The following is a 13,990-nucleotide window of genomic DNA, read 5'->3' as shown; positions in this document are numbered from 1 at the left end:
AATGGAACTATCAAACCCAGGTTAATGTTCATTGCATGAACACCTCTTTCAATCTAAAAAGTGGAGCCAGCAGCGAAGTCAAAGTCCAGACACTTCTGAATTGTACTTGAGATGGCTCATTCCACTATACAGCAGTGTATTAAAAAATACCACCACCTAGCCACAAGATAAACTATACACAAAATGAGAAAAAACCCAGAAATCACAGGCTTATATCCCCAACAACACAGTAAAACATAAGAAAGATTTTTTAAAAATTTCAGAGGAAAGACAAAATGAGGGGAGAAAAACAAGAGTGATTTTTTTTTTCCTTTGTTTTGGTAACTACTCCATGATACTGTTGTATTATCTTAATTTTGTTTTTTTGTAGACTATACCCAACATCTGGGGAAGTCAATGTTGCCGGTTCAAACAAAATCTGTACTTGCAGTTATCACAGCTGTATGGCCCTAAGCCATATATGCCCGTGAGTATTGTTTAGTATCTCTACTCTGTATAACTGCATGACTGTGGCAGCCTCACCACTGCCAGCACAGGCATCACCTTGTGACAGTAAATGTAGTTTAATTTAAATTGCTGGGGAACTTCATGATTTCATGTTAGTCTCAGGTTTTTTTCCCCCTACTCTTTTGGTGTGTGCAATTATTTAGTTAGTTAAAAACAAGAAAAGTCCAGAGAGCATTCTTATGTGAGGGGTCATAGGTGATTCACTAACTAATGCTAACTGACAAAAAAAAATTTAAATGAAGTTATGCATTGACGTCTTACCAACAGAACCAACACCTGCAGCTCTGAACTGCCCAAGAATGAGACTCTGTTCACTTTCTGCCAATGCCAACAGCAGCTCATATGCCTCTATGCACTGTTCACTGAAAGAGAAAACAAGCCATAGAAAACAAAAATCTCACAAAATAGGTTGGCAATTTAGAGTGGAAGAATACCTACAACAGCAACAAAAAGTAGGTAGGTGATGAGCTGCATGGTTCCCTACTACTTGTCTAGCAGCAAGGGTATTAAACAACGTTAACACATACAACTTTTATCACAGTCAACAGCCTCTCATTTCTGATGGTCACAGGTTGGTCACAAGTAATTAAAGAAGCTAAAGGGAAAAATCTGATGTGAAAAGAGCTCCAAAAGTATGTTTGAAAACCAGCAATACAAATGGTGGTTAATATGATGCCTTTGAAATATTTATTTCAGTCAGTCTTTACAAAATACAGTATTCAATACTCTATTATGTAACTATACTAATAAAGGAGTAAGAAGGAGAGGAAAGGGAAAGGGGGAAACATGGGGGAGACAAAGAGGAGAAAAGGAAAAAAGGTAAAAAAGGTAAAAAAAAAGAAAAAAATTGAAAAGAAGGATAAAGAAAGGAGACATAACTTGCCATTTTGTCCTGGATGCAAGATATTCTTCCTTTGAACATAACAGATCTAAATACAGTTGTGAGTCACTTCTTCCTGTTGCATTCTTACATTTTTAAAAATATAGACATTAATATACCTATTTGCAATTTACATTCCCTTGTAATTTGCTCAAGGCTAACAGTAATAGAATACATTATTTAAAAGGCACACATTTTGTCTTCAAACCAGAACTGCCTGTTCCAAATTAGCTGCAGCTGAAGGAGTTAAATGCATCTCTTTAGATATAGTACAAAGAAATTATTTTAAGCTAAATAGCAAGCAATTAATCCACAATTACAACTGAGGGAATACAAAATTACTGTGGATTATGTGGAGTACAATAGTGCTTTTTGGTCCACTGGCCTTGTAAAAGGTGCCAGCCTAAGAGAAGAAACTTGTATCTTAAGACCAGACAGAGCAGAGATAGTTCAATCCTACACACAACCCCCAACTGTTATTTCAGTACTTAAAAAAAAAAAGGTAAATCTATGTATTTCTATTAGAGGAAGTTCACTACAGCTGGTAAACTAGGGTTGAAAGACCTGCATTAACAAGTTCAGTTCTGTAGTTCGTCAGGTAGCTTAACCAAAGGGTCATTTTTTTTCAGCAAGGGAACAAAAAACCATTATTATTATGGCAACTACTAATTTTATTCTCAAAGGTTTTTATCAAGTCTCCCTCTTTTTCTGGCTGAGACACGTTCTGTGTGGCTACATACCTGTACTGCAATGCAAGCCTGAGGGCTGTGGCATTGGACTCATACTTCCCAACAAGCATGCTCATCCTCTCGGCATTGCTCTTGCACTCTTCCAGTGTTATAGTCAGCAAGTCATTCTGGGATTTCAGGTGCTCAATACGGCTGTACAAAAGGAATTATATTGCAGCCTTCAAGCTTAGCTTGCAGACACTGCCCTGGAAACTCTAGAACAATCATTATATAAAACAACAAATACCACTTCGCCTATACAACATTTTTAATGAAGACGGTGAAATTTGTCTGTTCTTTGTTCCACACCAGGAACCAAGAGGTAGTAATTTCTTTTAGGATTGCCTCTACTCCTTCTCCTCTCCTTCCCATGAACTGTAATTATAATACTGTGCAATAGCAGCAAGCAGAAAGCTTATTTCGTAAGCATAAGACTGTGCAGGACAGACTCATATTAACCTTTTGCTTAATTTTTCTGCTTCCATTCCTCATTTCTTGCTGCCACATTTCCTTCTTGTTTTAAATGGCTTATTCATTAGTGCAGTATGTGTGTGGGGTGTGTGTGTGCAAGGATCATGCAGCTGCATAAATGCCCCCTTTCTTTGGAACATGCAGAAGAAACATTTCACTTGAAGCTGTATTTTTGGTTGTGATTAGAAAGATGACTTCCAAAATACAAACGAAGTTTCTATGAGGCAATGAAATCTCAAAAAAATTGGCAATAGAGAAAGAGAAGCTCATATCAAAATTTAAATGTAATATTTTTCTCAATGAGGCAAATTCTGAATTTCAAAATGAGGCTTCAGAGTATCAGCATTCAGAATATCACTGCTCATGACTGCACTACATGACAATGTACTACACCTAATTGTGAGTGAGACATATATCAAATTCAGACAGATTATTTCAAAATTTGCACCGCTAGCTAATGAAGGAATCAGTGTCGACCAGATCTCTAAAATCACTGATTTCTTAAAAAACAGCCCTGACTTTTCTCATTGCTAGAAATCTCGGATGCTTCACCTCCTAAATCTTTGTCACCTCCTTTAATTTTGTCTGTGATACATGTTGTCTGAGCAAAATTGTGCAGTGCAGAAAAAAAAGAGAAAAAATAAAAGAAAGAAAGAAAGATATTGTACTAATCAGACTAAATTTCAGACAGTCATGAGGAATAGTACTTGGAATGCACCATGCTGAGACACAATTCTCACAATCCTGATCCACAGTTCTGATGTATTTTTGTGCCAAAGAGGACAGAAAATGTTGATTTTTCATAGAGCTTATTAAGGATAACACCAGAAGTATTTTAACTGCAACCAGAAACCTGAAATCTTTCTTCTGCAGACAAAAGTCTGTTTACTACAATGTATGCCACAGCATACAATACATCAGTACATTAATTGGTACAGATAATGCTATAAATCTCTTTCTTCAGAGCAAACCAAAGCAAGTTAATTCCAGAGTGATGTAGTTAAATTATGGGAATCCTTATTTTCAGCAGTGATGTGAGTTATTACAGAAAAATGCTATGTCTACTTGGTCAGCCATAGAGAAGGACACTCTACTGGGTGAATTGTCACTGGTGCATATAAGGCATGAGCTAATAATGCATGACCAAACAAGCTGTCACACTAATGGAAAGAATCCTTAGCATATGATTGAATCTTCTCTTCATCAGCTACAATCCATATTTGTCTAGAATGTTCAGAAAGGATAAAAAAAGTAGCTAACAGCAAGTAACACATCTGAGCATGGGTAACTTTTCACTTTACCTATTTAATCTCTCTGTCTCCACTTCAAACTCTCGGATTTTACTTTCTGAGATAGCAGATCCATGTGAATAAAGAGTCTGGAAGATTTCCTGGATGTTTGAGCAGTCTTGGAGGGAATGTGCCAAATGTTCAGCCACAGTGCTAGACACCTGCACAGGGTAGGTAATAGATCAATGTGAACCACTGGATTCCTCCCACAGGCATTCTGTGCTGAGAGCTGCATTTGCTTGCACGCAGTCATTTCAAGGCATTCATTATTCCATTTTTACTATGAGTTTTACACAGAACAGAATATTTACACATCTCCACATTAAGAAGATATTTTGGTTAAAAATTCTGCTAACCAAAGGCTATTTCATCATACATTAAAAAAACCTAATATGAAAGTTATTTACATGCTTGAAAGCTTAGCAAAAGGCCAGAGCTGAGTTCTTTAGTGAAACAAATATTAACAGACAGTAACAACAGTGTTATGTATCTACATTGGCATTATAAAGCAGAACTCAGATCTGTTAATTTACTACTTCACTCAGTAAAGTAGTGAAGTGTAACTGAGCAGTCTTTTCTTAAAGGAAAAAGGATTCTGAAGGAACTGACTACAAAATTACCCTCTTCAAGTCACTTAAAGAATGATTTCTAGCAACCAGTTATGGGAAAATGAGAGCTTAATACTGGGTGAAATACTCTCTGCTGTAACATTTTTCTCAAAATAACTTCTAAGGTATTTTCAGTTAGCTCATATATTATCCAATATGAAAACAATGCTGCTTTTAATTGAACACAGGTCATCTTCAGAAAGTACCATGCATGCACATAATTATTAGTCCTTACCCCTATGCTGCTGATTTCTGATCCTAAGACAGGTCTATCAGATGATGAAGACTCTGATCTTGTCTTTGACAACTTCACTCTCTCAGCAATCTGTAAGTCAGAATGCTGCACAGGTTACACAGGAACCACAGTCCACAAAGATTACATAAAATGCCTTTGTTCACTGGCTACACTTGCAAACCTGAAGTCAACTGCTACAAATTTGACACCCAGAGAACTGCAGCCACTAGAGCTAAATTGTTTTCTGCAGTTCAAGTTCATGGACCTGGTTAAGACCCCAGAAAACTCTGGACAGCAGCTGTGCAAACTCAAGGCTGCTTTGCACAGACAGTGAGAAGCTTCACTGCAACACAGGGTAGCTCACCTTGGCTATGGGAATGTCATTGCTGCTGCTGCTTGTGCTCAGCTCTCCTGTGCTGGGGTTAATGGGTCGATTGGCAGAAGTCAGACGACTTGGGCTGGATGGGCCTGTTGCCTGAACACTCTGCAAACGTGTCTGTAGTTCACGAACCTACAAAAAAACCACCCCATAATATTGTTTTATCCACTTTTACAGTTCAAGTAGTTTGGCGATCTTCTCATTGCCTAGCCCTGCCTGATTTCACCAGCCTTGAACAGAAGTTGTATTTTGTTCCATTGTAGTGGCCACAGAGTTTTTGTGTGGGGAACAGATTAATAGAACTTGTTCTAGAATTCCATTCCTGCCAGTTTTTAAAACTATTTGCAATGTGGAAATGTGAAAATGTAATACTGTAGAGCAATTGCTTGAAGTTTCAGCTTGTTTTATATAACCCCTTCAGTGCAGCTGTATAGAAATCTCTCTGCGGTGAAGCTAATTCCTCAGTCTAAAATTATGATGTCTAAACAAATCAAATGAAGGTTCTGCTGCTAATGGAAACTGTTGAAAAAACTCAACATAAATATATCACATAAATATGTCATATTTAAGTCAAAGAAACTAAAACATTAATCATGCTTTCAAAACTACAGTTAAGTAAAGCTACCACATAGTGAGTAACATACAGACAAGAAAATACCAGCAAAGTACCCAACCAACAGTCTGCATAAGCTCTCTGTAAAACTGACATAAAAAGATTTTCAGCACTAAAGGGCAAAAAAAAAAAAAAATGTATTATGCATGAGTTAAATTATAGTTGAGCTAAAGAATATTGTGTTTATCTTGAAATAATTAATAAACAAAGACTGAATAGTCTGCTTAACTCAACAATGGTGTTACAGGGTAAGGCGACAGAGCTCATTTTTCCACAGAATCTCAGTGCGAGATGCGAGAAGGGGGAGGAAACCATGTGAAATTTCTCTGAATATAGAAGGTTTACTTAAATGCCAAGCTTCTATGCTGATTTTTTTTGAAAAGTCTGTCTGTAGAATAGAACTGGTGAAATTTTGCCTTAAGTCTGGTGAAGTAATGATTCAGTCCATTTGATATCTGCCTGTAACAGGAGATGCAAATCTGACCCCTATCCTCTTAACCAAGGTGGGTTTATACCAAATAAACACATTTAGACAAAGAATTGATTAAGCAAGTTCAAACTCCGTAGTCAAAAACTATTGAAATTATAGTTTGCATTAAAGCTTAGGCTTTCTTCATCTATAAGCTCACTAAGTACATAGCCAGTCCTTCAGAAATCTCTGCCTCAAGAAAGTGGCAGTCAGCATGTTCTCTGAAAAGCATATATGGATACCTTCAAATTACTCCACTGTGGAAAGAGTTCAATCTTGAATTCCAGTTATGAAAGCAGTATCTTATGCCTCCTATGACTCCTACAAGTCTGCTTCTACTTCTTTGAAGAGTATCCCTGCCTCTTCTCCAGCTGTATGCAAACTGAAGGTCACGTTGCCTGGGGACTTATTGTCAAAACAACACAATTTTTAGGCATGCAAAGATTACAAGGAAAGGAAAAAAAAAAACCTATGCGTTTTATGTAACAGAAAGATAGCATGCTACTAACAAAAAGCTGTAGGTGCCAACAGTAAGAGCACATGAAAGCTAACTTCTCTGGTCAGTCATGAAGGAAGTGCTACACCTTGAACAAAACTAACCCAGTCAACTCTACTGGTCTCCCTGTCAACAACAACAACAACAAAAAGTTAAAAGCACACAAACCCTCAAGTCTCCAGTGTTTAAAGTACCTGGAAAATGGATATAGATGCTTGCCCCAGAATCATACATCTTAACTGTAATTATATTATGAAGTTAACTGAGTGTCCACTGTGCCTATATTAGGCCACAAATCAGAGTCTATAAAGTGCCCATTGGTAGTATGTATCTTCCCCATACTTGCAGCTGAGCTCTCCTTTGTTCATACAGACATATATAATTTCAGCAGGGGTACAACTGCACTAATGCAAACCTTAAGGACAGAAGTGCTCCACTGATGCAAACCAATTATTTCAGCCTGCTGATATGCATAAAACTGAAATAAACCATTGTATGCATGTTTTTGCTTGAAGATGTGGGATTCCAGTGTATATAGGATTAGTACTGTGGCATCAACACTGCAAAAAAAAAAGCAACCCCAAACTTCACTAACTCTGGGTCACATTTAATACTAATTCTTTTAACCCACACTGTTTCAGACTAAATTCCCCAAGTGCTTAAGCTACAGCATTGTTTAAAAGTAAACAGAAAAGCACATGTATTCCTCACAAAATCAAATCCCTGCCTCAACATCTGACTTAAAATTTGCTACAATTTGCACCCATGGCCAGAAGCTAACCCTAGAAGACTTCAGTCCAAAAGCAAGTAACACTACACATTCAAGGGTAACCAGAAAACAGAGCTAAAATTGCTTAAAATGTTAAGCATTCATGGCCTCCAAAGTTTAAGAACACTTTATGTAAGGAACACAGTATATAAAAGTTTGGTGTGGATACATTTCCCTTAGTCTGTTTTATTACTGAGCAGTGACTATTGGCCATGATTACAAAGTCCATTATTAAGGATCTGTAAAAGCACATTAGCAACAGAAAGAAAAGTGAACACATCTAAGATTGTAGGCAGGCAAGGCTTTGCTCAGGAGAGCACTTATAAAAGAAAACTCAGAGCACAGCAGTTACCAATCTATGCAAGTCACTGCTTTAATACTGTTATCACAGAAGCAACTACAACTTAAAGAAACAGTGTGTTCTTGCTTCTTGATGTATTTACTGATTAAGGCCCTCATTTGAGAAATTACATGCTGGGTTAATTGCTATAAATGACTGCACCAGCTCTAGGAACGCTGATGGTTGTTTGGAGCAGGATAACAGGGAAAGTCTGTCTGACCAGTAAAATCACTGATTTCACAGTTCATACATTCACTGAGTCTGAAGCTCACAACTGGACTGCAAACCCACCAGACTGCCCATATAACCATGAATCTAAGAAACATGCTTTTACTCTTTGTCTTTTACACATGCACACTGAAAACTACATAATTTGTTACCATATCACAAACAAGAAAATAGCTAAAAACTGCGTGATGATTTCTGTCACTGAATTCCACATTAAAAGGACACCTGCTGCTTTTATTTCTAAACCAGATGCAAATAAAGGGCATGCTTGTGATTCTTTTTGTTCTACCCTACTTGTAACCTGTTTCATCATGCAGGATCTTTGAATTTTAGTATCACTTCAATTTCTTTCCTCTGTTACACAGAGGAAAGAAAATGAAGTACAACAAATCACAGGAAGTGAACATACCTCACTCACTTTTCTAATTTACTCATGCATACTGCAAATCTGCAGAGGGGAAGAAGGAAAATGAAATACCAATGTGACAATTCAAGCTGCTCTGGTGAGGGCCTTTCCCAGCCTAAAGCTTCTCTAACCTCTCAGACAGGTCTCATGGTGACTATTTTCAGCCAGATAATTTTCAGGCCCTCTTAACTCATGAATGCGAGAACAAAAAGTCTGATTTCCTACAAGCTGTCTGTTGTAGTTGACTGACCATCTTAAAGAAGTTTTTTCCAGTATGTCTAAGGTCTATCTCCTCAAAGAATTCCCTGAAGGTTAAAGAGCTTAGACCTGCACTCATTAGTTCAAAGTAGACATTTACAGAATCTCTCTCCTCTGCAAAGATGTCTGCGTTCAAGAAATATGTAAGAAGTTAACAGTCACTAGGAGCACTACTCCTCTGCTGAAAACAGGTGTGTATGCATACAACTTTTTTAAGCAGCTGCAGTGCACTGGGTGATATGTTATAAAAAAAAAAAACCAACAAACTTCCCTGCTTTTGACATCTTTCAGACAAAGTCCCTCATGCACTGCTCGATGTGGGAAGATCTGGGTGCTGAACCTCTCCAAAGGATGCAAAGCAACAAAAACAAAGGATGTGGCATGGAAGGTGAAGCAGTGGATTCCTTAAAAGTTCTGAGCACAGCTGAAATATTCTGATCTGGGGGCAGTGTAAAAAAACAGTGTAAAAAACACAAGCAAGGGCAGTAAGCCTGTCTAAGGCTTTTTCTCATTTAATTTCAAATTAATCATGGAGCATGTGCACACTAGCTTGGATACAGAAACAAAGCCCTAGTACATTAACCACTAAGTGGAGATACTGCTGCATAAGCAAATCCCATGTAACTGAAGGATGTGGAGAACAGAAATAGCTTTTGGCTGCCTTGGGTTTCTGGTGTATACTGAGAAACAAGGAGACAGAGCAGTTCAAGGATCACTTTAAGCTGTGCAAGATGCTAATAATCTCTAAAGGCCCATACCATATCAGTGTTCTCTAGGAATCCAGAGCAATACCTTCTGATTCCAACACAAATTATGCCAAAACACAGACAGCTACAGCTCTTTGAGCCAGCTTTTTGTCACTGGAGAACACTCCTGTGCTTTGGGTGCGTTTCAACTCCTCACAAGAGAAAGGTATTTTGGGAAAGCCTTCATGCTAAAATGAAATTTCTTGGATCAAGGGCAACCTGGGGAGCTGGAGAGGTTACTGACTAAAATGGAATTTTTTTTACTTGTCTGTAGGTTGTATTTTCACTAAGGTCTTAAGTTGATGATAGCTAAAATACTACATGAGGTTTTGTTCCACTCAGTCTGCTGAATTCAGATGAGTTTGGAGCAGATACAGAATAATACTCACAACTAAAAGCCTTTGATTACATGAGCAAGTTGACATATATATGGCTTGTGGACCTAACAGACTGAACAGATTTCCAGACCTGGAACTGCTTTCTCCCTTTAGCCTTGGTTCTTCAGAAAAGCCACAGGGAAGCCTGAGCACTGCCCCCCTTCTCACTGCCTCTTATGCCAGTGGGCTGCCTGGGACCCTGCTCAGGCACTACCCAGCTGGCAACTTTAATGGAGAGTAACTAAAAAAAACCAGCTTTTACTTTGAAGTAATGATGGAGTTTGTATGCTGTATCAGTGCTGCTCATCTGAATCCCTTGATGGATACAAGAGATTTTGTAACATACAAACCTACTTCTTCTACTACCATTTAAACCTATTATTACAAAAAGCAGTTGCAAATAATAGTGACCTGATTTTGACCTTATTCACACGCAGTAACAATATTAATTCCACGAATTGGTACAGAAGTTCCCCAGCATCATATCTGCATTACTGGAATCAGGATAATGATCAGCTATGTGCAAGCAGTTTCTCAGGCCCAGACTTTTAAGCAGATTTTATTTTTAAAATGGCAATATCATAGAGAGGTAAAATAAACCCCAAGTTATGAAATTAGCTGCTACACTGCAGGCACCCTACTGAAGTAAATGATTACCTCATTTACTAATGACCCATGAGAAACAAACTCTATATGTATGTTTTTTCTTACCTTCTGTTCTAGAAGGCAGGTCAATCTGTTAACTGAGCACAGTAAATGCCTAATTAAATTAAATCTCCAACAAGCCTCAGAAAAATGTATTGAAAGCACTCTGCTTGATTACAGACATTGGTTTGAAGTAATAGACCTATTGATCTGCTCAACTTCAAGTTTTTTCCCTTCACCCAATTTAATTTGAGAAGAACAATAACTAAATTTTAGTTGGATATCCCTTCCCACTTTCCAGGGAAATACTCTGTCGTGACTGAGTTCAAGTGGCATGCAGAAAATATTTAATAGGTCAAGGAAAACATCTATTTTGTTGCAACTATGGACACAAAGTTACATTAAAACCGCAAATACTTTCCAGTACAACAATTACATAACATTGATGACAGGGTCATATACCCCAACAAACTTCTCTGCTGTGGGCAGTAAACCAGTTGCTCTGCAAATTCAGGATGATATTAAAAACTGTATTTCAGTAAAGTTCTTTATAGATGCAAACTAAATGAGAACAACTAGAAAAACAAACAAACAAACCAAACCAAACCTTCCATCTGTGCCCGAATATAGAGGTTATTTTATTTTGCTGTGCTCTTTACCAACCCAACTTTAATACCTGGTCTACTGGGCAAGGCATCTATCCAGTCCATCCAAGAAGAATGTCCTTAATTAAAGCAGAATGAGCATTTAAACTGGCTTGCTGTAAATGAAAGACAGTTCACAGTCTTTACAGAGCAATTCAAGGGTTACCCTCTCAGGGTCAGTAAGTACTGACACAATTCAGGTCAGTAACATCCCACTGCTGCTATCATCTGCCAATTGCCCTGGCTACTCACACAAAATGAATTGATGACCTCAGAGATGCTTTGATAACAGAGTCATCAGTAACACATGCAGCATCCCTGATAACAGCTCCAGCTGGCTTTAGCAACCACTAGCTCAGCATGGATCACATGCTATCCTCACAGTCCTGGGTCCTGCCTGCACTAAGGAAACGGAGAAATATTCAGTAACGTGGCTAGTACTTGTGTGTCTCCACAAATCCCTGATTTCACTGGGGATTCCAACACAGACTGACCACGACAAGCAGTTATCTGCATACACAGAAGTAAACGGTATTTCACTCACCACCTAAACCAACCCTCTACTACTACTGGAAGCCAGACAAGACATGACAATTTTGTGCAGAAATATTTTGCTAGCTCTAGAACTAACACAGTGGTATTAACTGGGCCAATCTTAAGTATGCTTTTTTGCTTTCCTTAGGATACAATCTTAAGGTAACAATCCTGGTTTTAATCAGTATCCCTCCATAGCCAAGCATTTTATTATACAAACATAGCTTTAGTATTTTAAAGCTCTGTTTTCAAAGTATTTAGTCAGTAGCCTTACTCCTTGCTGTTTCTTCAAATCTATAATCCTCTTGTCTTGTCTGTTAAGACACCTCACATTTTGATATGTGGCCATAATGCAGCCACAAGTGTTTTTTATCAATCTCATTTTGCTCTGGATTTGTCCTGTCTGAACAGGTGTTAGTTCCCATTCTTACCTTCATTCTCCAGCACTTGTAAAGAGAAAATAAGTTCAGCATTTGCTTTGCAAAGTTGAACAGGTTAAGATACCAATTTCTCCAACCATCTTCTCTATATTTTTATTTTAGCAATTCCCTTTTCCTGTTTTAAAAGAGGAGCTCCTGTCTGTTTTCAAAAGAGGACCTTAGCATAAATTATTGTTACCCATCTTTTAAGCACTTTAGACTGCATAACATATATAAATAATTTTCTATTATTTTTATCTTCAAGGAATTTTTTTTTCTTGTTTGAAAGTCCAATACTGATCTGCATTATCTATAGCATCAATATCTGCATTTGTGCATGCAAATTTCACAAGCACACATTTTGATTCTCTGCCCACTTGTTCCACCCTGCCCCAATCTTTCAGTAATTCACCAGGAGCATAAATGTTCTTTCTGTGTCTCAAGGAATGGCCTCGATTGAGGAACAGCCTCGGTTGAAGATGTGTCACTACAAAACCAGTCCAAAAACTTCAGGACTGAAAATTACTTACAATTATAGAATCATAGCATTTTCAGGGTTGGAAGAGACCTTTAAGATCATCTGTGCCATCCAACCCCTGTGCTATGGGCAGGGACACCTCTCACTAGGTTGCTAGTGATGGTATCTAACACAACTAAGTTTTACTAAGCAAAAGTTGAAGTAGCCTTGTCTTATATGATAGCAATTTCCTGCTCTTCCCTCCTCACACACACCTTTTCAGTGCTGAGAGGCTTGTGGCTTGAAATCTGTAGATGGAAGTCTCACACAGTGCAACTTTATGCTAAAATGATACAGTCACTACAGAACAATTTTGTTTAAGAAACACAGTATTTGCTTAAAAGGTTTATCTTCTGCCGGTGGGGAAAGAGAAACACTTGCGATAATTTACAAATATACAGCGGTCTGAATTGCCACTCAAACTGAACACAAACCTAAACCTGACCATTTTAAAACCAATATTGCTTCCTATCCCAGCCAAAACTTTGCAGATGTAACAGCAACAAAGTTAACAAATCTTAAAAGTAACACAGAGTATGTTCTCTTGGATTCCTCATCTTTTCTGTGAACAAATTTCAGGATTTTTTACTTTGGGCTCCATACAAAGCACAAGGCTTTTATCTGACCTGGCACTATCCTAAAACACATGCAAGGGAGCAGTACAGGGCTAGGACTACTCAATGTTCTGTTCTGAGAATAATTACCCACTGACAGGAGTCCTGCTCTTTTTCTTTCTCCTAATCACAAATTGAATTCGCATCAAAAGCAAGAAAATACTTGTTTACCGGAAAAAAAAATGCCTCACAGGAAAATTCACTAAATGAACATCTGCTTTCTCTATAGACAAATTACATATGCTTCCTTGGAGATGAGTATCAGGTTTTCTGTTAACACATAATTTCTGACATTGGGTTGTCGTACACCTTGGCTGTTCATCACACGCTGGTTTTCAATTATGTTCAGTTTTGTCCTAGTTCTGTAGTTTGTACGGCTCAGCTTTTGAAACAAAAAGCCTTACAACCAGTCCAGGAAGTGAGATTAAAGATAAGCTTATTCTAGCAACAAAACTATGCAGGCTAGGAGGAAAAAAGAAGCCATCATGTATGCAGCGGTCTTACCCTTCTGCGCAGTCTGTCCCTTTCTTCACGAATAGCATTCATGGTGGCCTTGGTCCTGTTCAGCTCCTCCTCTTTGCTACACAGCATTGCTGTGAGGCTCTCATTCTCTTCCCGCAAGCCAGCTAGCTCCTTTTCCCATCGAGATCTCTCTTCAGATAGATTTGGATAAAGGTCACGTCCCAGTACACCCTCAATCTCTTCTACGGTCTGCAAAAACACAGCCAAGGACCAGAAAGAAGCAGGACTGAAATAGACTAATGGTACACAGGACAGAAGTGTTACACAGGCAACTGTAGATACACACCCAGCCTTAC

At 38.2% G+C, this 13,990-nt stretch overlaps 1 protein-coding gene across 2 annotated transcripts in view; it reads right to left on the bottom strand.

The window, feature by feature from the left end:
- The window catches only part of MCC (MCC regulator of WNT signaling pathway), a 184,897-nt gene that overhangs the window by 28,284 nt on the left and 142,623 nt on the right, over window positions 1-13,990 (bottom strand). For both annotated transcript variants that reach the window (XM_030467894.1, XM_030467896.1), the window contains 6 exons: window positions 13,677-13,883; window positions 5,083-5,229; window positions 4,719-4,808; window positions 3,888-4,036; window positions 2,128-2,268; window positions 769-869 (listed from right to left, as the gene is read on the bottom strand). In XM_030467894.1, coding sequence (XP_030323754.1) covers window positions 769-869; window positions 2,128-2,268; window positions 3,888-4,036; window positions 4,719-4,808; window positions 5,083-5,229; window positions 13,677-13,883 — 835 coding nt within the window. The remainder of the gene's footprint in view (window positions 1-768; window positions 870-2,127; window positions 2,269-3,887; window positions 4,037-4,718; window positions 4,809-5,082; window positions 5,230-13,676; window positions 13,884-13,990) is intronic.

The sequence above is a fragment of the Calypte anna genome, chromosome Z (genome assembly GCF_003957555.1).
Source record: "Calypte anna isolate BGI_N300 chromosome Z, bCalAnn1_v1.p, whole genome shotgun sequence".
In the NCBI taxonomy this organism is placed as follows: Eukaryota; Metazoa; Chordata; class Aves; order Apodiformes; family Trochilidae; genus Calypte; species Calypte anna.
The sequence above is the reverse complement of the archived record's forward strand: the minus strand, read 5'-3'. Positions and strand labels throughout refer to the sequence as shown.